The sequence below is a fragment of the Stigmatopora argus genome, chromosome 19, assembly GCF_051989625.1.
Source record: "Stigmatopora argus isolate UIUO_Sarg chromosome 19, RoL_Sarg_1.0, whole genome shotgun sequence".
NCBI lineage: Eukaryota > Metazoa > Chordata > Actinopteri > Syngnathiformes > Syngnathidae > Stigmatopora > Stigmatopora argus.
Window position 1 is genome coordinate 7,930,650 of NC_135405.1, and position 23,477 is coordinate 7,954,126.

General features: G+C 39.0%; 4 protein-coding genes and 1 long non-coding RNA gene across 6 annotated transcripts; 3 read left to right on the top strand and 2 right to left on the bottom strand.

Moving 5' to 3' along the window:
• Positions 1-919: 919 nt before the first annotated feature.
• LOC144064717 (uncharacterized) lies at positions 920-4,742 on the bottom strand. Its single transcript, XR_013296871.1, has 3 exons — positions 4,421-4,742; positions 2,951-3,102; positions 920-1,111 (listed from the first exon to the last, which is right to left on the bottom strand). It is a non-coding gene; the product is annotated as an uncharacterized LOC144064717 (long non-coding RNA).
• On the top strand, positions 4,329-5,134 carry ttc32 (tetratricopeptide repeat domain 32). Its single transcript, XM_077587445.1, has 3 exons — positions 4,329-4,446; positions 4,530-4,696; positions 4,908-5,134. The coding sequence occupies exons 1-3, from the start codon at positions 4,331-4,333 to the stop codon at positions 5,033-5,035; spliced, it is 411 nt and encodes a 136-aa protein (XP_077443571.1). The 5' UTR covers positions 4,329-4,330; the 3' UTR covers positions 5,036-5,134.
• Positions 5,135-6,189: 1,055 nt separating this feature from the next.
• Positions 6,190-10,754, top strand: zpax1 (zona pellucida protein AX 1). Of its 2 annotated transcripts, none has more exons than XM_077587798.1 (21): positions 6,190-6,345; positions 6,422-6,498; positions 6,581-6,673; positions 6,762-6,886; positions 7,197-7,340; positions 7,408-7,476; positions 7,549-7,713; positions 7,791-7,887; positions 7,951-8,168; positions 8,246-8,402; positions 8,497-8,705; positions 8,765-8,882; positions 8,945-9,144; positions 9,218-9,332; positions 9,391-9,560; positions 9,632-9,732; positions 9,831-9,955; positions 10,021-10,210; positions 10,278-10,419; positions 10,479-10,605; positions 10,666-10,754. In XM_077587798.1, the coding sequence occupies exons 1-21, from the start codon at positions 6,326-6,328 to the stop codon at positions 10,737-10,739; spliced, it is 2,736 nt and encodes a 911-aa protein (XP_077443924.1). In that variant the 5' UTR covers positions 6,190-6,325; the 3' UTR covers positions 10,740-10,754. The 2 variants fall into 2 exon arrangements, with proteins under 2 accessions (XP_077443924.1, XP_077443925.1); XM_077587799.1 differs by having other exon boundaries at positions 7,791-7,848.
• A 2,379-nt stretch (positions 10,755-13,133) lies between these two features.
• Positions 13,134-18,732, bottom strand: LOC144064950 (uncharacterized). The gene is made up of 21 exons (XM_077587865.1): positions 18,592-18,732; positions 18,466-18,524; positions 18,294-18,380; positions 18,049-18,167; positions 17,839-17,979; positions 17,652-17,705; positions 17,410-17,577; positions 16,929-17,031; positions 16,554-16,774; positions 16,328-16,484; positions 16,046-16,257; positions 15,855-15,969; positions 15,379-15,605; positions 15,108-15,222; positions 14,819-14,988; positions 14,655-14,749; positions 14,295-14,425; positions 13,684-13,873; positions 13,467-13,608; positions 13,301-13,400; positions 13,134-13,232 (listed from the first exon to the last, which is right to left on the bottom strand). The coding sequence occupies exons 1-21, from the start codon at positions 18,612-18,614 to the stop codon at positions 13,162-13,164; spliced, it is 2,700 nt and encodes an 899-aa protein (XP_077443991.1). The 5' UTR covers positions 18,615-18,732; the 3' UTR covers positions 13,134-13,161.
• Positions 18,733-21,458: 2,726 nt separating this feature from the next.
• On the top strand, positions 21,459-22,946 carry kcns3b (potassium voltage-gated channel, delayed-rectifier, subfamily S, member 3b). The gene has a single exon (XM_077587458.1). It carries the CDS (start codon positions 21,459-21,461, stop codon positions 22,944-22,946), a length of 1,488 nt encoding a protein of 495 aa, XP_077443584.1.
• The last annotated feature ends 531 nt before the right edge of the window (positions 22,947-23,477 follow it).

The window sequence follows — 23,477 nt, forward strand, 5'->3', positions numbered from 1 at the left end:
CGCACTGGTTATATCTTGAATGCGGACGAGAAAACATGTTCCCGGACATGTATGTTTTTTTTTATTCATAGAGTGAAATAACTGCAATTAACTTTAAACTGTTGTCGTGACATGGTGTTTCACTGTGATGTAGTAGTGAAGCCAGTGGTGGCAGAGGATCCTTGCAAGTGTGAAGTCAGACTGGCTTTTCAGAAGCAGACGCAGGCCGCCATGCAGAAGATGACTGCCAAACATATCCTTTCTGATGTAAAAAGCGTACGTGTGGTTGCCGGACGTTTGGTCGCCCGGGTGAATATAATTTTGAGAGCTGGTTTCAACAGTAGATATTTAGATATTAAACTCTCTCTCTCTCATGAATATAATTTTGAGAGCAGGTTTCAACAGTAAACTCTGTCATGTTGTCAAACGTCCGGCGACCAAACGTCCGGCGACCAAACATCTGAGTACCGTAAAAAGGACGTAGTATACTGTACTAGAAAACTGTACTCCTTATCATTGGCATCCAGAGAAATATTCACTTAATTGAGCCATTAATATTGCATTGGTGCATTTTTTTACACTTAGATTAGGATTTTTCTATTTGTTTTTAAAATGTATCTAGAATTAATCAAAAAAAGAGGGGCATTGATGAATAGATTCTCTTTTTGAAGAAAAAAAAAGGAAAATTAGTGACTAAATTAGGGGATTGTTTTTGGATCTGAATCACACTTACAGTGAAATGTTAACCTCAAAGTAATAGAACAGTTTTTTATTCCAGTTAACATACTTTCCTTGACTCTGAGGCCACTAGCTGATATTTCAGGGAGAATTAAGCGCTTGGAGGAGGCACTTCGGCACGTGTGACACTTGACAAAGGGGTGAGTGTTTGACACTGGGATGACGTAGGCGGGCTGTAAAACACCATGTCTGGGACCACACAGCGTGACGCTTTCCATTTATTTGCTTTATTTGCACAGGCTGCCAGTGGGTGTCGGAGACATGGACTGCTGCAATGCATAGCTGCTGGATCGATGTCATGCATGCAGTATACGAGAAGTCATGGACAGGGGAGCCACTAATCACATCCACAGTGATGTCTGCTCATTTAAACAACTGTGTCCTCCATGCATCTCTACAGAAATACAGAAAGATCAGCGATACATTTTGTGACCTCAATTGCACACCTGTGCTTACTGTGTATATATTATGGGTTCTATTTTTGAGTAAACGTTCATGAACAATATAGTTCACTGTGGTTAAATTTTTGCATTCTAACTGTATTAACTTTTATGCTTAAACTGTATTTTTTTAAGATATTAAAGATGATCAAATGACAAGTTGTTATTCACAGTTTCTTTTTTCTTAATAAAAAAATGTATATATTTCTCTTTTAAACAATGCAATGCAAATGACACTAAGCTGATATTTCAAGGCAAAATTGCAATTTGAAGGAACAGACAACACCTGGTATGAGTGACGTATAATAACAAAATAATGAAACAGCTTGTGAGCACAGCCATTTCTTAAAATTAGTTATTCCCGCGTAATCAATCAATCAAAAGCCTGTATTGTCATTATACACAGCTGCGAATAACGAAATTGGTGGTGCTACTCCACAAAGTGCGTTTTCCAAGTAAAAACATAAATAAGTAATATAAAAATATAAAAAGTCACGTCCAGGCAGGGTAAATTCTAAAATATTGCACATTCTAAGATATTGCACATTGTTATTACATTGCAATGTAAATAAACACTGTTAGACTTGAGCACTGGTGCGTGTGATAATGGGCATTAATGAGTTCACTAGGAAGGATGAGCAATCTGGGATTCTTGTAATTGGCTAAAATTATTCTGGCACTGATAGAAATGTTTGTCCCCATTTCAGATGTTTTTCGCCACTATGACACAAGGAAAATAAAATTCTGTGTTTGTATAATTCGGTGTTGTCCTTCTCTCACAACAACAGTGTTGATCATACACTAGGTGCCAACTAACTTAAAGCCACATCAGCACAAAAATGTACAATAGTGATGGTGGAACTTCCAGTTGATTTATACTCAATAAAAGCAATTGATTTCTTAGCAGTCTCTTTTATTTTGTTGTATTCTGTTTTTCAAAGGCTACAAGTCTAAGCACATATTTTTTAAAAACTGTCTGTACTGTCTGAAGCTTCTTCTAAATTGAATTATGTTGGCATACGGTTGCAGTGCATCTTTAGGCATTCTCTTTCTTTTGTTGAACAAGTTTCACAAAACTATCATCAGTACTTAAAGTAGCAAGCCTTCCCCTGAATTATCTTGTTTTGGGAAACTTGTCATGGATAGTGAAACGCCTTCTACTGCATAACCTGCAGTGAAAATAGTCACCGATAAATCTGCAATTAATTAATCCACCCCAATACAGAAAAATAGAAAATTGGGGGATCAATAGATACTTGTCCATGTTACATCCAGTTGCTATCATGTTTCAAAACGATCAGTTCACAAATGACAGCGAAGACTCAAAAGTTAGTGCCAATAATAATAAGCTGGAGACAGATACTATAATTCAGATACTATGTTATTAAAATAATCACAGGTTGCACAAAGTCAAAGTTTAAGCAAAGTTATCCAATCCAATCCAATCCAATCCAATCCAATCCAATCCAATCCAAAACAAGTGGACCTAATCTTAATGTATAAGGTTAATGAAGTCTCAAATTTGAAATACCACATTTACTATTGTTTTTCCAATGCAATGTGCCATAGATTCTGGAATGTTTTTATTTTCTGTAGCACGCCATCATCAATCCCAATAAGTGATGATACACTCATTTTGATAAGAAGGAATGTTGTCATCACCATATGATTTTACCACCATGTCTCCACCCTCAAGGGCCAAAAGTTACCCCTGGGACGAGTTGGCTATTTTGCCGAGTAGTGAGTGGGACACAGAGCGTCTTCTGTGTGCACCCTTGCAAGTCAACATTTACCTCTAGTCTACGCATGTCTCCACTTTTACTAGACAGCTGCTTCATATTTGTTTGCCATCTCTCTCCAGCTTTCATGGTTACCACACACATGGAAGGTAAGCCTGCGGTGGTGTGTCAGTGGGTGGAAGAAGACGAATGTGACTGCCACATCGCTGTGAAGTAGAAAAGATACGTAAAGATTCCCTGCGACAAATTCCGGAATACTTGAATCCTTAAAAAAAGATTTTAAAAAATGTCTTTTCAACCTTTAAGTTTCTATCAATGGCAATGTGGTTACTTTTTTCTACTCGCATCTTCTTCATTCAACCATCATCTTTGATTTGTTTCTAAAAGTAAAACGATTTTCAGTATAAAAGCTGCATTGAAATAACATACAGTTGTTCAATGACACTAGTTGACTTGAAACTTGTTGGACTATAGATGTTCATATTGGGAAGAAATTGTATTATTCATTTGTTATAGGCTAAAACTGTGAGTAGCATAAATTTGTCTCGTTCACACACAAAAAAAATTCTTGGGAACTGGTTTCCAGTAAATCGATTTCTAGGAATCGTTTGTTTGCCTTCCTGACACTCACTTCTCTCTTATGTACCTTTGAGAAAATTCCCTTTGCTCTCTTTGGGGGTGGGAGTTTCTAAAAAGTGTTTCTATGTGCAAAAAGCGGATTTTGACTAAAACATGTGAAGTAAATGTTTTCTTTCTTTTAGAAAACAATGTTAATATTTAATTAAATTCTGAAGCATCGACATAAAAAGAAGGAGAAAGTACAGGAATGTCATTAAAAGGCTAAATGACAGACAGATTGACTTTTATGTGATGGATGGTTGCCATGGGTGCCCATGAACTTGAACGTTTTGTGTCAAGTCTCTCTGTTTGTAAACTGCATACCACATCATAAAGAGACATTTAAGGCATTGCCTGGAAGTGTCAATTCCTGAGTTGCATTGAAATTCACAAGGATATTTTCATGTTTTCCAAGTACATATACTATAGTATGTGCTTCAGTCCAACATATGGTCAGTTTGAACGTAATGGGTCATTATAAACAAAATTTAAAAAAATAAAATTCGAAAATTGATGCTGGAAATGAAGACAAAATGGTATCCATCATCCATAGAGTTATAAACACAGCTCATAATTTGTGTTTTGACATTACAATTTGCCAATAAACAAATAACATCTTGATCCTTGTAAATACTGTATCATATAATACAACCATGAAGATGCTTCTGTAATAAAGCATTTATCTCGTGTTCAACTTGATCTGTTTAATTAATGTTTGTGCTTCAAGTGGTATTATTAATAGTAACTGACTTTTCTGTCTGGTGTCAATAAAGTTAGTTTAAAAAAAGAGTAAACAAAGCCGTCACTTCCGCCACAATGGCGGACGAGTGTATTCAAATATTTCAAAATGCCAACATTGAGTTTAAAAAACTGAATTTTCAAAAGGCAGAAGAACATTATACCCACTTCATTTCGTCCTGTTCCAATTCCAGGTTGTTTCTTGTTGTCTAAATAGTCTGGATTACAAAGTTAATTGAGAAAATTAGATTAAAACGGTGTCATCTTGTTTTCACAGGGAACACCAAGCCAATCATTTGGCAACTGCTTACAACAACCGTGGACAAATTAAATATTTTCGGGTGGATTTTGACGAAGCGATTGAGGATTACACCATGGCGATTAAAATTGACGAAAAATTTGAAGTAGCTTTCTACAACAGAGGACTAATACATTACAGATTGGGTAAGAACAGTCGCCTACTAGTATAGATGGCGATTACTTCCGTGTTCCGTGGTGTCTTCTTGAGGACACTAGATGGTGCTGTTTAAATAGTTTAAACCTATAAGCCTTATGGGTTTGGGAATGTTTATTTTCTTTCTAAATGCTTTCTAAATCAATAAATGTATCGCCTTGTTTGAAAACCACTACATCTACTGTTGTGAATGTCTTACAGGGTTTTTTGAAGATGCTGTTAAGGACTTCCAACAAGCTTTAAAGCTCAACCAAGCCTTTGAGGATGCCAAAGTTGGCCTTCGCCGGACACTGCTGGACCAACGGGACAAAACAAACAGAGCATATTGACTTCTGCCAACATTTGCTTCCATCCTTTACGCTTTATGTATATAAATGTACAATTACCTCATTCAACCTCAATGAAGGTTACACAGTCTTCATTTGTATTAGATTATATCAACAAATTGTAGAACTACACATAATGCATCGCTTAATCCAGATGTTTTTGATGTGTTTGTGTTATAATGTATTGTGATTTGTAAGTGAATGTGAAAATAAAATAAAATTGTATTCCCCAAACAATTCTCAATCAATTTGGATATCTGCATGTGCTTCCCTTTCAATTTAAGGAAAGCATATGCATTGAATTATTTACAAGTTATTCTTATTTATAATAGTAAATTAATTAGATAACTGGGTCAAAGGCAGTCGGGTGGAATAGGAACCAAAGAATTTTTAAAAAGTAAATGCATTTTCCAAGCCACCTGATGGTGCAGGAAAGAATACTCATCATTTGGGTCAATCATAGGCTGCCATTGACGGGGCAAAACGTCCAATCCATTTTGACTGGCTGGGGCGGAGGAACCACTTCATCAGTGACAATAAAAAATAACAATTCAAAGCCAGTCCTCCCAGTTTAAATGAATTGGACTTCTATCGTTGCCAATGGCAGGCAATAAGTTAAATACTATGAAATTCACACACCAAAATCAGGTGTTAATGGAGGCTATCACCAGTGTATATATGTTTTTTTTACATTTTTTAATTTAGTTTTATTCAGTTTTTTTATTGTTATGAGTTACCCATTGATGCACAACAAAAATGCACCCTTTCTGATGTACAACAGGGCTTTAAAAAACACATTCATTGTTAAATACCCACTTTAAATGTTGAGTTCTCTGCATTTTTGGATTGTTTTGCTTACTGCATCAAATTATTGCAGAAGATATCAATTATAAACACGATAGTTATTTCAACTTGTATCTCAAATGTGTATAATGCAAGAGCAGTAGCATTTGAATTTGATTAAGTATTGGTATCATTTTTTGAAATAAATTCATTTGATTCCTGAAGTGTGAACGAGTGCGCGTTTTCACACGTGTGTGTGTGTGTGTGTGTGTGTGTATGTATGTGTGTGTGTTTGTGTGTGTGTGTTAATGACCCAATTATTGATGCAGAGCACCTGTGCATCATACACCTGAACGGTATAAAACATGTGGTGAGCCTTCTGGAAAGCAGTCAGCCAGCCCCTTCTTCAGTTCAGAGTTGGTTGGGGCATCCTGGTCTTCTAGTGCCAATTCCTGCCCCAGTTCCTGTGACGGTTGTGTTTAGTGTGGCTGTACTCACACTGACTGCAATATGGTGAATGCTGGGAATTTGTAAGTATAACTTTTTCCTAATTGCTGGCACCAATATAGTGGTTTCTTGTCTACATTTTATTTTTTTTCCTCGAAGACTGATATGGAGCCTGCTGGCTGTGGCGATAGCCCTCAGTCAAGCAAAGCCAAATACTAAGATGAGTTCACAGCCAAGTATGTTATTGCCTTATGCATATCAGTTCTCTTTTTTTTGTTTTGTTTCTTGTTTTAATAATCCCTGTGTTCTCAATTGCAGATGGCTTGAAGACTGACTGTGTCGGTAACCTAATGAGACTTTCGCTGGATAAAGCCCTGGCTATAGGGAACCAACTAGAAGTGGAGGCCATCAGTAAGTAGTGTTAAATCTCAAATTGGCTGCTTCAATGCCTTGGCATTTTGCAATGAGGGAAAAAATGGCATTTCCCTCTGCCCCGTAGATGGCACCCAACACATTGTGTTAACACCTGCCTTGGCTGCTCAGTGTGGCTACAGCATGGAATCTGATCCCTGGGGTAACACCAGAATCTACACCTCCCTGATGGGCTGCCATGTGGACAACAAAGTATGTTTTTAAGGCTTTTCTTTTCCTAGAATGTGGCAGAAAATGCACTGATGGTGCCTCTTGGTAGATATAATTACCTTGACTAAATTCTTTAGTTTTAAAGTAGGCCGTTTTCCCTAATCCTGGTGTAGTTTTGGTGGGAGTGGGCTAGGGTAATTTCTTTAAATTATGAGCCAATCATTTATTTTAACTAAAATTGGCTTGGTCTTAACTCTGCAGCACTTGTGTATGAATGCCTCTTTCTAGTTAATATTCCTACTTTGAAAAAAAAAAAGGTCTACTAACTCTTATTTGGGGGGGGGGGGTCCAGGATGACTCAACCTTCACTGTTGGCCTGAGACTGCGAATGTACAGCACCAAGCCATCTGATCTGGTCACCCATAATGTAATTAAGACATGCAGCTACAACCGCTGGGCTTTCAGAGAGATTCTTTGTGACAGAAACTACATGGAAGTACGTGGCTTTTATGGGTCAGCAAGTGTTATACAAGAACTGCAAATTAATGACTTTGAAATTTTAGGTATCAAACTTTATGCCCCCACCACGTCCAGAAAATGCTGAAGAGTACTCCAAGAATGTTGTCCCCAGTGTAAGTGGATATGAAACAAATGGAATGACTTACTTTTTTTAATTTTAAAACTAAAAATAACTTTCTTTCCAGGTCCCCAGTGCTGAGTTTGGCATCTGGAAGATGACCTTTTACACACCAGAAGCAGTCGTTTTGATGAAGAGTGAGGCTGAACGTGCAGGATGTGAAGCAATGACCACTGTTAACCGTATGGTTTTGAGAAGCCCTTACAATACAGCAAAAACCTATTCTGAGGATGTAAGCAATGTCAAAAATGATTTATTCACCCCCTCCCCATGCCTTCAACTAGAGTATAACTGTCAATGCTGATTTAGGTGGCTGGGGTCCCAATGGAGGTTCTCAAAGTTGCCATCTACCATAAGGCACCTGAAGGTTTGACTGTAATGAACATGATGGCTGCTTGCCCTACAGGTGAGTTAATTTAATCACATGAATTCCGTCATTTGGCTTATTATATATATTGTCCTCATATAGGTGGTGTCCTTTTCACCGAAGAAATGATCTCTTGGCATGTTCCTCGTCGTGTCACTCCGCTTCTGGATGGAACAGTCAAAATTCTAGAAATGTACATGGGCATCAATGGTCAGCGCTTGGATCGCCGGCAAATGGCCACACGTGGTTACACTCTGTCAGCAACAGACTTTCACATCGTTTTAGAGATCCCTGTTGGTTCCACTGATGGCTACAACAAGGTTCGGTGTACCCCACCTCTTGTATCATTCATGTCCAGCTACATGATTAATTTAAAAATGACTATATATAATTACAGAGCCATGCCCCAGATTACCAGTACCACATGACCTACACTGTAGAACCTATGCTTGAAGTCCTATGGCGATGTGAAAGAACCCAAGAAGATACCAGATACAAAATTCTGTTTCCCATCACCACACCTCTTATGCCCAGACAACCCCAAACTGTTGACTGTAAGTCTCAGTTTCTGCCCCAAACCTTAAATACCTAGAATGTGTAAAAAAATATTAGGGATCATAGCCATGTTAATTGTTACCTCTTATCCAGATACAAATGCTGAGGAGAGGATATTCAACATCCATGTGGGCACCTTTCTTAATGATGTTGAGCTGAAGAACATCACATTCTCCACTGGCACAATTATTTTGGAAGAATGTGAAGCCAGGGGCTTCATGGTACAGGAGCACAGACATCCTGGTGACACAAAGACCTTCTCTCTGACTGTTCCCTTTTCTGCTGTGGAAGTTTTCAAAAATGTAAGTACATCAACTGCTGCTTTCCCCATCATTGTGATAACCTTCATATTATTTGGCAGAATCCTGAGCCCCTGGTTACCTCCTACACCCTCACACTGGTCTTTGGTTTCTTGGTCCATCCTGAAGCATCTCCTTTTGCTCACCCAGTTGAGTTGATGACATCTCTCCAAGATGTTGGTAAGTAAGATGGTGAAAATCACACTTGCAACATGAATTTAACACTTCTTGTCACTCCCCAGTTCTTCCCACCATCCAAGGCACTTGCGATCAGACTCAATTTTACATCCAAATTCAATTTGGAAGCCAGGGCAAACACTTCCAGACTCTGATTGGTTATCAGCCACTTACTCCTGAGCTTGCACAAGCATTCAAAATTCAAGAAAATGCTACCCACCTAACTCTTGTTATTCCCTTTGCTGTCAAACAAACAGTCTTTGAGGTATTGTATACCTCCCGAACCAAACACTAACCTACTTGGAACAATTTTATAACCAGTTTTTATTTTGTTACAGCACATATCATCTGACTCAATCAGAGCAAGACTTGACATGATGCTTTGGGAGCCAAACAACAATTGGCTGCTTGCTGATCTTTACCTGGCCTGCAACTTCCCCTTAATGACCACTGGTAAGAACTAACAATTGTAATAAGTTATCAAGCACTTAAATCATCTCCTTGTCCTCAGTCTGCCACCCAAATGGAAGCATGAATGCATTGGCTGTCAAGGTGGAGTCTGTTCCCAACCTCATCCCCAAATGGCTAACCCTCAAGGATAAATCTTGTAAACCAGCCTTCAGTGATGACAGATTTGCTTATTTCTCTTTCAATGTTGATTCCTGTGGAACCACTAGAACAGTAAGTTCAGTTGAACACCCTGGGAAATTAGAATGCAAATAACATTTTTGCTTTTTTTTTTTTTTCTCCAGTTCCTTGAAAACCACATACTGTACCAAAATGAGATCGGCCTGTATTATAACAACAAAGCTAGTTCCTATACATCACCTACTGATCCTGAATATAGGCAAGCCTTTATTCTGATTACCTGGGAACTTTTTTTTTTTTTTTTTTTTTTTTTTTGCCCCGCCTTCTAAACCTCAGGTGGAATCTTTACTCTTGCAGGCAAACCATCTCCTGCTACTACAAAGTTAATGACACCCAGGCTCTTGCATTTGGCTACAAATCCCGCACCACTTACCCCTCAGCTGAAATTGGATTGGGTCAACTTGATGTGCAAATGAGGCTAGCTCATGGTACGAATACATTATTTAAAAAAAAAAAACAACCAAACATTGGCTAATATTTTTAACTTTTCCAGATTCCTCCTATTACTACTTCTACCAAGTTGAAGATTACCCAGTCGTGAAACATCTCCGAGAACCTCTGTACTTTGAAGTGGAGCTGACTCGATCTCATGATCCTTCCCTGGAACTCATTTTGGAAAGTTGCTGGGCTACTGCCAATGAAGATAGAAATACTCTGCCAAGTTGGGACATTATCATTAACACGTAAGTGCATTGGTTTATTTTTTCCCCCCCTCGCTTACCACAGTTTAATTCAATCTCCCCTTACCAGCTGTGAAAACAAAGACGACGGCTATGTCACACTCTTCCACCCGGTTTCCTCTGATGCCAGAGTTGACATCCCATCTCACTTCAAACGCTTCTCCATTAAGATGTTCACCTTCACAAAGGATGATGAGATTCTGAAGAATGAGGTATATTGTTCAATTAACTCCTGAGTGCAACTGTATCTAAACTGATTCTTGTATTTTAGATCTATGTCCACTGTAATGCTGTGGTGTGTGACACTAATGGTGACTCAGAAGATTTGTGCAAAGGTCAATGTCCACGCCGCAGTCATGGAATTACTGTCTTTCATGGCAACAAAGGATTCAAAAGAGGTGAGTCTAATTACTACTGAGCCTATGAAACATAAAATTTACAATGTTTTTTTATTTCAGCACAAAGAAGCACTGACTCAACCCAGCAAAGGCACATTTCATCTGGACCAATTCATCTCTTGAACTCTGAATAAAGATTCTTAAATGAATATCTTTTTGCAATGTCTTTCTCTTCAGTTGCTTATTTTTTTAAAGTATAGATTAATTGTTTAAAATGTCCTGACCAGTTACTGCCTCAGGGTAGAAATTGATCATGACATTGACTGCACCTTGGTGCTGTAATCTTTCAGTAAAAAAAGTGTAGCTTAATTTATGGTACTTGGGTATCTTTGAAATTAACTGTCAAATTTGGTTTGAAGCACTTTGGTGCATGACCACACCACCCAAAAAAATTATTACAATTCCTAAAAGCAACAAACATGTCACTGGTCATATCCATTTATCAGGAAAATTCCTCAATGTGCCTGAATGTCCCCCAAAAATTTTTTAATACATGTTCCGTGCGACTGATCATATATTTCTCATCACAATCCTAGCTCTTTAGATTTTTCTTCAGTTGTGTCATCTGAGCTGGCTGTTTAAATTCAGCTGCTTGGTGCATTCGCAAAATATCAATGTTATTATTTTTCAGAATGTTCTTGTGACAACATCCTTAAATGTTTGTTTACTGATTTCCAAGTTCAACTTTTAGATTGCTCTACATTTAAAAAAATCCTCTTAGCCTGCTTCAAAAACTGCTTATTTTTATATTTGTATTTATGTATTTAACTTGTCTAAAATGTCTTGACCTGTCTGCATTCTCACCTTCTTGCTACTGTGACAATGACATTTCCTGAATATGGGATGAATGAAGTTCTCTAATCTGAAAGACCAAAAAGGTGAAATGAAAACAGGCAGTTTTGTCTAAAATGTACATTTTGTGTTGATGGAACTCAAAGTGCAATTTGTGTCTTAGCTTAATTCTGGTGTAGAGTCACTATTAGGGGTAACATCAATTATGAAGGCAAATCAGAGAAGTGAGCATCTTGACTGGTTTTGGACAGGTCATGTTCTCCTTGGGCTTGCATGGGCTTTCTCTGGGTATTCTGGTTTCCTCCCACATTCCAAAAACATGCATGGTAGGCTGTTTGAACACTAAATTGCCCCTAGGTATGAGTGCAAGCATGAATGGTTGTCCATCTCGTCCAATTCAGGGTGTCCCCTGCCTAGTGCCCCCATTCAGCTGGGATTTGCTGCAGCAGCGCCCACGACCCTTGTATAGTATCTACCATGGCTATGAATCAAAGATGAGTAGGTTGAATTCAGTTTAATGCAGGGGTCTTAAACAACATATCTTGGGCCCACTGAGATCTAGGTGAGTGAGACACTTTTCACAGACAATTTTTTTTTTAAAGTAATCAAATCTCAATATTCATAAATACCAGGGGCATATATTACCAACATGAGTGGTTATTCAGAACATTATGTGGTATCCTGGTCCTTTCCCACTGTCTACTTCAGGGGTGCCCATTATGTAGATCGCCCAGATGCTATTAGTAGATCCAACAACAATAACATTTGATCCCTCCCCTCTGTCGATTTCCTTACCGAGGCTCTTATTAATTTGGCATGTCTACAATAAGCTTTAGCGTGAGTCATTAAAGCTTCCATAAATGTTGATAGAGTCTAATGCAAAGTATATCATTACATAATTGCTGAGCTTTGTCATTGGCCTATAAAAAAGATATTGTGGAAGACCAACTTTTTGAAAAGTAGACCTTGGAGCAAAAGTTTGAACACCCCTGCAGTAAGTCACATGTTATCTTTGCACAAATGTTAGAAAGGCAATCAGTGGACTGAAGTCAGGTGCTTCTCTTTTCAGCCTAACTCCCATTGAATAAGGTGCACTCAAAATAGCCCTCCAGAACCACTTTGCCAACACTTGAATTCTAACCCTAACAACAAAGTAGATCACAGGAAGTTGGCTCATTAAAAAGTAGATTTTGGAGCAATTAAAGTGTAAACACCCATGTTCTAGTAGAATAACTTGTTATTCTTAGAGATTGCAAAATTATATAGTTGTAGTCATTGGGGCTCAGATTCCCCATTAATCAATGTCTAATTGGTGAAATTTGGTCAAACATTTTGGAAAAAACAAGTTAGACTTTTCAGTGTTTTGAATTACATTAGGTCAACTTCAAACAGACCTCAAAATCATTTCCAATTTTGATTAAAACAAGTCCTTATATGGAAGTGGAAAATCCCTGATTTAAAGGACTAATGTTCTTGAAAATAGATTAGAGGACTTTATTCATCCCATATTTGGGAAATTTCACTGTCACAGTAGGAAGAAGTTTAGTCATAAAATAATTTGAGAATGATTGGCCAAGTGTGCCATGTTTGATGGAAGCCATTGAGCACTCTGGTATTACTCTAGAAACTATTTTCTTTTGTACCCAAACATGTAGTTCAAAGCAGCAATAGCATTATGAAAATTTTGTTTTTGCATCAAGAGTTCAGTATTCACAGAAATGTTAGCACACAAACAATGCCATGTTTAAAAAGTTTATTTTTTTTTTAGTTTAGATGAATGCATCCAGAAGAGACTTTGATAAAGTCTTGAACATCTGAAGTGGCTCTCTTTTGAACTATGACAAGGGAGAGAGAAAAGTTAGGTCAAATAACATTTAATAAATATTAAGAAAATCTTACTCACCTTTAACCCCATCATCTTGATTGTTGCACCACCTTTTCTTACATGCTTCACTGAGATGCCCCTGGTGGTCACAGATTTCTACATCGCAGTGAACATAGAGCTGCAATGACAAAGATGAGAAAGACCTTATTGTTAGGAATTCTGAAGTCTAAGTAAAAGAAAATACCTTTTTATTCAAGTTGTCCTGGTCTTGTGCAATAGCAAACATCTGGACTTCAAACCGTTTAACATGGGATGGATAGGCTACTCTGTCATCTTCCAACACAGAATGAAAGATCACCTGGTTTGGAGCCACTGAATTTGCACAACTAAATCAAAAAAGGAAGTCTTTAAACAGTGCAACAATTACATTAATAAAACAAGCAGAACAGTTTTATATATACCCATTTATGATTAGATTCCATCTGGGCTTGGATGTCCTCTTCTTGTCAATTGTGGCCCAACAGTTTTCTAGCTGCAATGACACTTTGGGGTTGTTTGATTTCATAAGCGCTACCTCAAAAAATAGGGGCTGCTGCAGATACTTTGAGACGGGGTAGTCGCCGGCACCATAAAATGAAGTGTAGGAATCATCTATAAACAGAGTGGTTAAGGAAACAAGATATTTTTAGATTGCTTTCACTTGTTTAGACACCATTTAAAATATTGAACATTAGGGCAAACAGCCATATATTGTACTCTAGTATAAATCAATGATGATAACTACATGAATATAAATTTAGAATGGCACAATGACATGTCATGGCAACAAGTCAGGTGTATCTGCTCAAGACTGTTTGACCTTGGTGGATCTCCACTCAGTGTTATTCCAGTTAAATGTCTTGTATACACAAAAGTTTAAGGTGACCTGAGTAACATTAAGACAAGACCACTGTGAATTGTGGCTGTAGCTTGCCAAATGCACTGTAGGTTTGGTCATCCTCCCATAAATACTCCGCATAATCTCATTTTTGACACCGTTAGTACGTTTTTGTTATACGATGTGGTCTCATACCCATTGCGAGCCTCAGGACCACTTGCAGTTGTCCTTTCCCATTTTCAGTATAACGATCATTCCTGCGGGATCTGGTGTGGAAGGTCACGGAGCGACTCGTGTTGACAACATAGTGACATGAAACCTTTAAACTAAAAGAGTAACAAAAAAGAAAATCAATTGTCAGCTTTTTATGTCTACAGTGACTTGTGTATGGAACACATTTGTTTTATTACTTGGTGTTGTAATTTTTTTAATGGCCACTTTGGCAAGCTATAATGTTTCGTGCACTATGAAAGGTTGCAGTGAAGGTTCTATTAAGTCATCTTTATGTGCATGGGGGTTTAAGTGACGAATTCAGAGTTAAATCTGTCAACTTACTCAAAGTCTGGTTCATCATCGGAGGCATTTTTTTGTCCTTGAAGAGCTTGAGGTACGGCGATTTCATTTCCGTACAGCATTGCATTAGATACAAACTAAGGCCAGGAGGAGATCAGAAAGGAGTCAGTCCAGAGTTTTGAAGTAGATTTCAGTAGATTTTTTACCTTCCTGGTGGTCCCGCAGGTATTGCCAGAGAAGACAAAATAGGCATAGCGGTCATTGCTGTAAACCGGACCACATTTGGGGTCGAGGAGAGTGAGCTGACTGGGTTTCAGACTGGGGACTGACTCCAATTTGACCGCTAGAGCAGTCATAGTTCCATTAGCAAAACATTCTGAAATAACACCAGAGTCAAAGTGTTTACAAGTGACTTAACCAATTTCAATAAAGTGGTTCTAAACCCTCAAATTCTTCTAAATTCCTATTTTGTAAGTTCAAGCATTCAAAACAAACCTGTGAGTTTTGTGTGAAAGAGACAAGTCAGAGTGAAGTCATTTAGATTACGCTGGGTTTCTTGATTTATCAATGCAATGTCAAGTCTGCTTCGGATAGATGATCCTTCGATGGCCTTGGGAAAATTTAAAACAAATTTGCTTATAAATTTAGTGCAAAGGAAAGTTTATAAAATGTGGGGAAAACTGGTTATGACAGGGTTTTGTAACTGCAAGTCTTCAAATGTTCATATTAAGTACATTGATTTTTTTAAAAAAAGTACAGTACATACCTCATAGACTGTGTCAGGGGATGAAAATGGCACCACTATACTGAAGTGGGTTTTGTTACTGCTGAACATGTACTCCTTAGCCAGAGCCTCGGACAAAAGACGCTTTCCCACACGAGTTTGGAAGTTGGAGCCTTGTGTTCCATATTGCACAAGAATGTAAAAGTTCCTGGAGTCACAGCCACCAGTAGCTAAAGGTTGAACCTCAGAGTGTTCAAATGGAACTAATCCTGCAGATTCAAACAAGTTTCAAGATTCAAACAAATGAGTATATGATTTTTTTTTTGTTTTTAGAGAACTGTTTTTCCATTAGAAACAGCAAATATATTAGATGCAGATTTGTCAAAATAGTATTCATTCAGCTGTCAAAAAAAAATTGTTTCTATTGGTTAAATATACCCGAGTTATTAAATTCAAAAGGCAATTGTTAGAAACCGGGGCCTACTGTAATAAAATTGTTTTTTCATACCACTCCTTACCTATGTCAGCCAATTTAGCTTCCAGTTTAGTAGTGCGAGAAAAAGGGATAAACTTGGGCTGGACCGCCAGGCCGAACATTATTTCCAGGGAGTAGAGTGTAAACAATGTTTTTTTCTGGGGGGGCACAAAAGTCCATAACTAAATTTATAGTACATCATGCAAATGTTATAATATGAGAAAAATGTCTGACCATCTGCTGGACAGCCTGGTCCATGAAGGGAACTTGGAGTGAGATGTATTTTAAGCCACTACTCTGAGAGTAATGTTCCTGCACATTGAAGCCTCGTTTATTACTTTCATGTACCGACATGAGCCCGTCAACCAATGTAATGTTGAGTAAAACCACGTCAGGTGCAAAAGGTCCGACAGATATTTTGAACAGTTTCTCTTCTGGAACAGTGTCTGATTGAAAAGAAAATTCAAATCAAAGTGCATCCTTTTTAAGAGATCGTTTAAGAATAACGTGACTCACTGTCAATCACTTTAAAGGGTTGACGTTCAGGTGGTGTCATGATGGGAAAAAGTACTTTGTAGCTCGTGTCTTCATTGGTGGAATCTTCAATCCACACCAATTCCAGCATGGGCTCAATTATGTAACTTACCAAGTAGTCATTATCCTGAACTTGACTCTGGTGGAAGATTAACAGTTACTTGCAATGGGGAAAATATAAATAAAAAATAGTAATTTGATGTCAGACCATGAAAAAGCCACTGGGTGCGCCGATGGGAATATGGAGCACGATGTACATGTCATCCACTGTCATGTTAAAATGTTGTGCTGCCATCTTGGTGCTGTCCAACCTCTTTCCATCCACTCCCATGTGCACCTCTAGAAGTCTGAACTGACCAGAGGAAATGAGCGGGTCGATACGTGTGGGCAGGAACCAGCTGATCGTGTTCTGTTTGAAATAAACGCTTCCTAGAACACAGGGAACAGGAAATGACGTGAACTATGTAGTTTCTCAAAGGCTTTGCTTGGAGATATTACTAGTACTTTTGATAATTTCCCCAAAACTTTGGATATGACAGAAAGCAAATGTTTTACTTTGTTGCAATTAAATCCATTTTATTACCTTCCAGTTGTGGACAAGCAGCTGCCAAATGAACCTGACCTCTGAACCACTGGTGTTCAAAGATGGCAGCAGCTTGCAGTACAGTCATGGGAACTCCTGCTACCTGTAGATGTAAAAGAAAACAATAAGTTGATTCAATTGGTTTACTACATATTTTAAAATGAGGAATGTTATCAGGAAAAGTAGGTTTTAAATTTCACGACTGGCTAAAGACATGATTGGTCAAATAAAGTTTCCAACCAAAATCATTAAGTCAATGCCAATAGATGTGAGATTGGAATTGCATGAAGCCTTAGTCACATTACCCTGCCTGATAGAAATAAGCCATATTTAGTATGATGAATGAGAAATAATTTTAAAAAACTGTCATTTTTTTAAGTGCATTTGGCCAAGTTCATAAGAGATTTTATCCACAAAAAGCCACCTCCTCCCCAAAAATAATAAAATAAGGACCTCAATAGGCCAAACTGGTTCAACTCACATGTTGTATGTACGTCTCAGACGCAGACTTGCCAGTTCGTAGAACCACCCTCGAGTCAGTATTGGCAACCCCGTAGCCAGCTCTGTGGGCCTCCTGCAGCGTCATCTTTTCCTCCTCGGGTGTGAAGAACACCAGTGATGAGATTGTGAATCCAGAGTTGATCAGCTTCTAGAAAAGTGAACAATCAAGATGTTTTAACAACCAGTCAGCAAGAGGTTTACATGTCTGTGGGATGGCCTGACCTCAGCATCATTGTGGCGTGGCAGGGCATAATCATGTAGCGTTTTCACGGACACCTGGAAATAAGGTCATGGTGAGAGCGAGCATTCATCTTTACATTGCCCTATGAAGTGACCTAATAAGTCATCCTTGATGGTCACGTGCAGATTACACTCAACCCCCTTAGAAAGCTGTGACACGTTCACTTGCCTCCATGTAGTTGCGGTCACAGATAATTTCCTTGGACACCCGTGCGTTATGGTGGCAGGATTCAACCACTTGGTACACATTGTCTTGAGCCATCGATTTAGAATAGAGCCTCAGATTTAAGACGGTGGTGCGATCAGCCCGCTGGAAAACAGAGTTAAATTACAATGATCACACCGATGAAGGTTGGCCGGAGAATTGCATTTCACGTACGATATTGCGAACAAAACAGTTGCGAAGGGAGGCGTAGATCATGATGGTTCCTTGTTGGTGCGTCATACTGAATCCACATCGTTTTGCTAAACTTTGTGTCAGCTTAACTGCAGAGTTACCTAAAACAAAAGCAGTGTTCTCACCAATTTCATTCAGACAAATGTATTTGGAGAAAAAAAAAAAAGACAATTCACTTGACAGCATTTCTAAGATACCAAAAAAACAAGCGTTGATAAAGAACTTACCAACAACAGCAGATACTTCTAGAAATTGCCCAGGGGGTGGATGGACGTCCACTCGCAGGATATTTCCAAGGCATTCTGCTTTAATATCTAGGATATACATAATACATTTTCTTTTTATAATATATGAAAGTGGGTATACGCAAAACAAAAAAGTCATAGGATTAAACCTTACACGGCGGGGGTGTATTTTGGCCCTTAACATCTCCAAGTAAACAAAGAAGAAAAAGCCACCTGAAAAAGACAATCACTTTTAGTGATGGCAAAACCAAACAAGAAATAAACTAGGAACTCTACAAACCCGAGTCCGAACGCAGGAGCCATGGCACAAACTGGCAGAACAGGTGAGCAGTTGTGTACTGCTCCTGCAGATTATAAGGATACTCGTGTGGGCTGCCCAGCCTTTAGACAGAAGGAGGAAGTAGCTCCTGCAAAAAAAAAAAACAATCACACACAGGTGGATCGCATCAGGGCCTGATGGACTTAGGAAAACCCGGAGCCTGATTGGTCTACTGACTTCTTCGGCCCGCCCTTTAAGACCAAAAGGTACAACAGGTAAGAATGATGACTTGGGCATTTCCCAATACGATTGCCATATCAATTGAAACGATTTTTTTCAAGGTTTTTCATAAAATATTTAACAAAAAGTCCAAGATAAATGTTTTAAGTAGGTTGAATATGTATGCAATATGTGTTTTTAAGGTGTTTATTAATGTCTTGAGTGTCACTTTGCTCATAAAGAAATTTACTTGTCTTGTTGATTGCATACAGATTGTAGAAAAACACATTTAATGATCTTCAAAATTAATTTTTGGACAAATTAAGTAATTTGCTTCATTTTGTATGGCGCATGTTAATTTATCCTATTAACTCTTTCAAGCAAAAAATGTTTTTTTTAATACATTCACATAGGACAGGGGTCTGAAACTTGTGGCCCCCGGGCCAATTGCACCCTGCAGGACAATATTTTTGGGCTATAATTTCATATCCTATTGTAGTATTGTCCACATAATACATATAAATAAATCTAATCAAAATATGTACTTAAATTCTTCTCTTTCAAATTACTAAAAAATAAAACTTGCATTCATGCATTTTACTCTGGCATTTTTATTTATTTATTTGTATTGGTTTGTTTTATAGATCAATTTCCCTCTTTTACTAAAAACAACAACATATTCTCTCCAATTTAGGCTGGCATTAAATGAGTTAATATAATAATATATTTTGCATATCCACATTAGTGACCATTTTCCTTAAAAGGGTTTAAATAACTTATAAAAAAAACAATAAACTATTCATTGGAAAAATACTACTGCTCTATCTAGCACTGTTTTTATATTCATTTTTACTCTCCAAGGATTTTAATTTCGCCGTTAAATATTTACCTTTTGTCATATTTATTCTTTGTGCTGAGTTTACAACTGAGATTGGCTTTAACTCACCTTGACCATAATGAGGACAAGTGGACACCATCAACTCCCTGACCAAGGTCATGCCATATACTTAGTTTGCGACTAAAGTATTTTAATAAACTCCAGATAGGGAAAAAAAAACTTGCACGTTAGGTCAAATCAGTACATCATAACAAAAAGCCTTCTGACGTCACTTGCCTCTCATCAAGGCCGGATTGACACTTGCGGAGATTGACCCCTCACATAATGTGAGAATTAATGTGTGTCAAAGCAGGACACCTGGCAAGGATTCCACTTTGCTGTGTGGAGGCAGCCTTGGCTAAAATTATCTGCCACATTTGCGGTCTTCATTCGAGGCTGTTAAAATGCACATAAATGTCCCGGTCCTCAACAAACATTCGAAATTGATGACCTGGTGCTTTGCTTGTGTTTTTATCTATTTTCCAGTGGCAATGTATCATTTGTATTATGGGTGTCATGTAGTTCATGGTCACTTGTTTATTAGGCACAATATTTGGGATTAAGTGTTCCTCAAAAATGCTAATTTGAGTTTAATCCCACTGTCACCTTTTGAAACGCTTATTAAAAGTCTTTGTTTTGAGGAACAGATTAACATTTATTAACATTTATCATTAGCAGGTGTAGAAAGAGGTTAATAGTATTAACTTTAAAGAACAATGGGTACATTTTACCTACCCATATTCAATTTAAAAATGCATTACTATATAGATTTGTACACAACTCTTAATTTAATCCCTGCCATTGGTAACGATAGACATCCAATTCATTTAAACTGGCTGTAAATGTTTATCTTTTCTTGCCATTGACAGCGCTAGACGTTCAATTCATTTTCAATGAGGGGAATCAACCTCCTTCAATGAGTTAGTTTATCTTAATTTATGAACCAAACACAAATTGGAACCCAAATAATTTCAATTGCATTATGAATTCATCATCAAAATATTCTTATCAATAAAAAAAATGGCAGACATCAGATCAGGCTTAGTTATCATGCAAATTATTAAATGAAAAACGACTCACTCATCCACACATGATGGGTAGGCAGGAACTCCAGTTTAAAAAAAAAGTGTTTTAATACAATCCATTAAAAGGGCCATTTTAAATATGCCCCCTATAAAAACCTAAAATGACGACTTTATGTTTATTATGTGATATATTGGAAAGGTCTTTAAGATGAGGTCACATGGACCGTGACATCATCCCCCACTGGGTGCTCCCAGTCAGCAAGATGCTTCCTCTCTCCCTCCCTCCACCCTGGCCCCTCCCTGCACACTGTAAAAGGGAGAGAAGAAGCGTTGTGTCCCACTTCCATCTCTCCTCCTGGCTTCCCCTCATGAAGCCGCGATCATCTCCGTCCGCCGAGCCTCGGGTTGAGAATGTGACCGCAAAGTTTGATTTGATGGAAAGTGAGCATCAGAATTGTGGTAGGTGGATTTTTTCCCAGATTAAAAGTTAATACAATGCAATAACTAGTGTGACAGAGTCAGAAAACGTGTTTTTTAAAATGAAAATATGCATGGAAAGTGTTTTTTCTCCTGGTTTGATATGAAAACCATCCAATATTGAAAGCAGATAAAAAGAAAAGTTCAGTTTCAGTTTAACTTGTTGACTGTAGGAATGTGAAGGTGAATTATTTTGTTATTTCTGATAAGGGAAAATTCCTCCAGTCGCTTTCCTACTACCTTTGGCCTTTCCCATGTGTTTGCAGGTTTGATTTCTCTTCCCCAGGACCATGGGCTATGGGCAAGTCCTCCATAAGCGTGGCTACGATGAGGACCAGGTTCTCCTCAACGTGGGAGGAATTCGCTTCGAGGTGGACGGAGACATGCTGCGGCAGTTCCCTCACACCCGTCTCGCCCACCTGATGCACTGCCAGAACGAGGCGGCCATCCTGGAGCTGTGTGACGACTACAGCGCCGCCGACAGAGAGTATTACTTCGATCGGAATCCCCGGGTGTTCCTCTGCGTGCTCAACTTCTACCAGACGGGTCGCCTGCACATGATGGAAGACGTGTGTGTGTTTTCCTTCGGACAAGAGATTGAGTACTGGGGCGTCCACGAGTTCCACCTGGCAGACTGCTGCAGTAACTGGTACCACGAGAAGAAGGAGTACCTCCACCACCGGGACTGGGACGCCAGGAGCGAGGACGGCCAGCAGCCGAGCTTCGATTCGTCCATGGCAGAACTGTCGGCGCTAGATCAGGACTTAGCCAAGTTTGAGGGCGCGTGGTGCGCCGAGTTCCGGAGCTACGTGTGGCTCAGGCTGGAAGATCCGGGTCACTCCCGAGCATCGAAAATTATCGCCTTGGCGTCCCTCAGCGTTGTATTGACCTCAATCATCGCCATGTGCGTCCACAGCATGCCCGACTTTCAGCAAGTGGATGACAATGATAAGCCCATCGAGGACCCCGTTCTCGCCATCCTGGAGGTCATCTGCATTGTGTGCTTCTCCGCCGAGTTCATCATCCGCCTGATCGTGGCCCCCTCTTGCAGGAAGTTCCTGGGAAACCCCTTGAACATCATCGACGTAGCCTCTATACTTCCATTCTACGCCACCTTGGCTCTGGAAAAAGCCGACAAATCGGGCGTCGAGGAGAACGAGGACATCCAAAACGTAGGGAAGGTGGTGCAAGTTCTTCGTCTGATGAGGGTCCTCAGAATCCTCAAACTGGCCCGCCACTCCGTCGGGCTGCGAGCGCTCGGCGCCACTGTTCGTCACAGCTATAACGAGGTGGGCCTCCTTCTACTCTTCCTCTCCGTGGGGATCTCCATCTTCTCCGCCTTGATCTACTTTGCGGAGAAAGAGGAGGAAGACACCGACTTGGGCACCATCCCTGCCTGTTGGTGGTGGGCCACGATCACCATGACTACCGTAGGCTTCGGGGACACCTGCCCTGTGACTCTGGCTGGGAAGATAGTCGCCACGCTGTGTATAATCTGTGGACTTTTAGTGGTGGCGCTGCCCGTTACCATCATTTTCAATAAGTTCTCCAAGTACTACCAGAGGAACCAAGCCTTGGAGAGTCAGGGCATTTCGAAACCCGAAAGACAGGATCCCGAACTTCCGTATTACAACATCAGGGACTTGTTCACTGATAAGGTGTATCCGTTTCTTGGGAACATCGCTTTCAAGAACAGTGTGAGCAGCATTGGTGCAGACACAGATGCCTCCAGCCTACAGGATGGCAACGTTTGCAATGTAGATAGTTGTGAAAACTGATTTGACTCTCGTAGAAATACCGTGATACTTTGACTTAAAATGATCTCATTGAGTTTTTGGTGTTCTGACTATGAGTTTTTACAAGATAGCTTTTTTTCTTTACCTATGAGGAGAGCTGAAATTTATAGAGACGCCAACAGCTTTAACATGATTCAAGTGTAACAAAATGAAAAACGCTGATGTTAATTTTTTGGGATGTATAATTGTGGAAGCAAATTTAAATAAAAGCCAGTATTTCCAAGAAGTTGTTAAATAAAAAAAACATTTGATCAATGCTAGTACTATTTCAGTGAACCAATTACAAGTATTACAGTAATTCTTCATGACATAATTAATACCCTTTATTAGTGTCTACATACATGCGTGGGTATAATTGACATTTTTTTCTGTATTATCAGAGCTGGTCGTTGCAATTTACCTACTTAAATATGACAAGTAACAGTATTTCACACAAGGATAATTTATTCTATTTGTTGCATTATGCCATTGTTGTGAAGAAGAAAAAATCAAAACAGTGATCATCTTTTTATT

Coding starts and splice junctions, on each gene's coding strand:
- ttc32 (XM_077587445.1), top strand. CDS start 4,331: ATGGCGGACGAGTGTATTCAAATATTTCAAAATGCCAACATTGAGTTT. Junction 4,447..4,529: donor TCGTCCTGTTCCAATTCCAG/GTTGTTTCTTGT, acceptor TTGTTTTCACAG/GGAACACCAAGCCAATCATT. Junction 4,697..4,907: donor ACTAATACATTACAGATTGG/GTAAGAACAGTC, acceptor AATGTCTTACAG/GGTTTTTTGAAGATGCTGTT.
- zpax1 (XM_077587798.1), top strand. CDS start 6,326: ATGGTGAATGCTGGGAATTT. Junction 9,145..9,217: donor TCAAACAAACAGTCTTTGAG/GTATTGTATACC, acceptor ATTTTGTTACAG/CACATATCATCTGACTCAAT. Junction 10,420..10,478: donor ATGAGATTCTGAAGAATGAG/GTATATTGTTCA, acceptor CTTGTATTTTAG/ATCTATGTCCACTGTAATGC.
- LOC144064950 (XM_077587865.1), bottom strand. CDS start 18,614: ATGGCTCCTGCGTTCGGACTCGG. Junction 17,980..18,048: donor ACTGTTTTGTTCGCAATATC/GTACGTGAAATG, acceptor TCTGTTTTCCAG/CGGGCTGATCGCACCACCGT. Junction 14,426..14,654: donor GATGATGAACCAGACTTTGA/GTAAGTTGACAG, acceptor TTACTCTTTTAG/TTTAAAGGTTTCATGTCACT.
- kcns3b (XM_077587458.1), top strand. CDS start 21,459: ATGGGCTATGGGCAAGTCCTCCATAAGCGTGGCTACGATGAGGACCAG.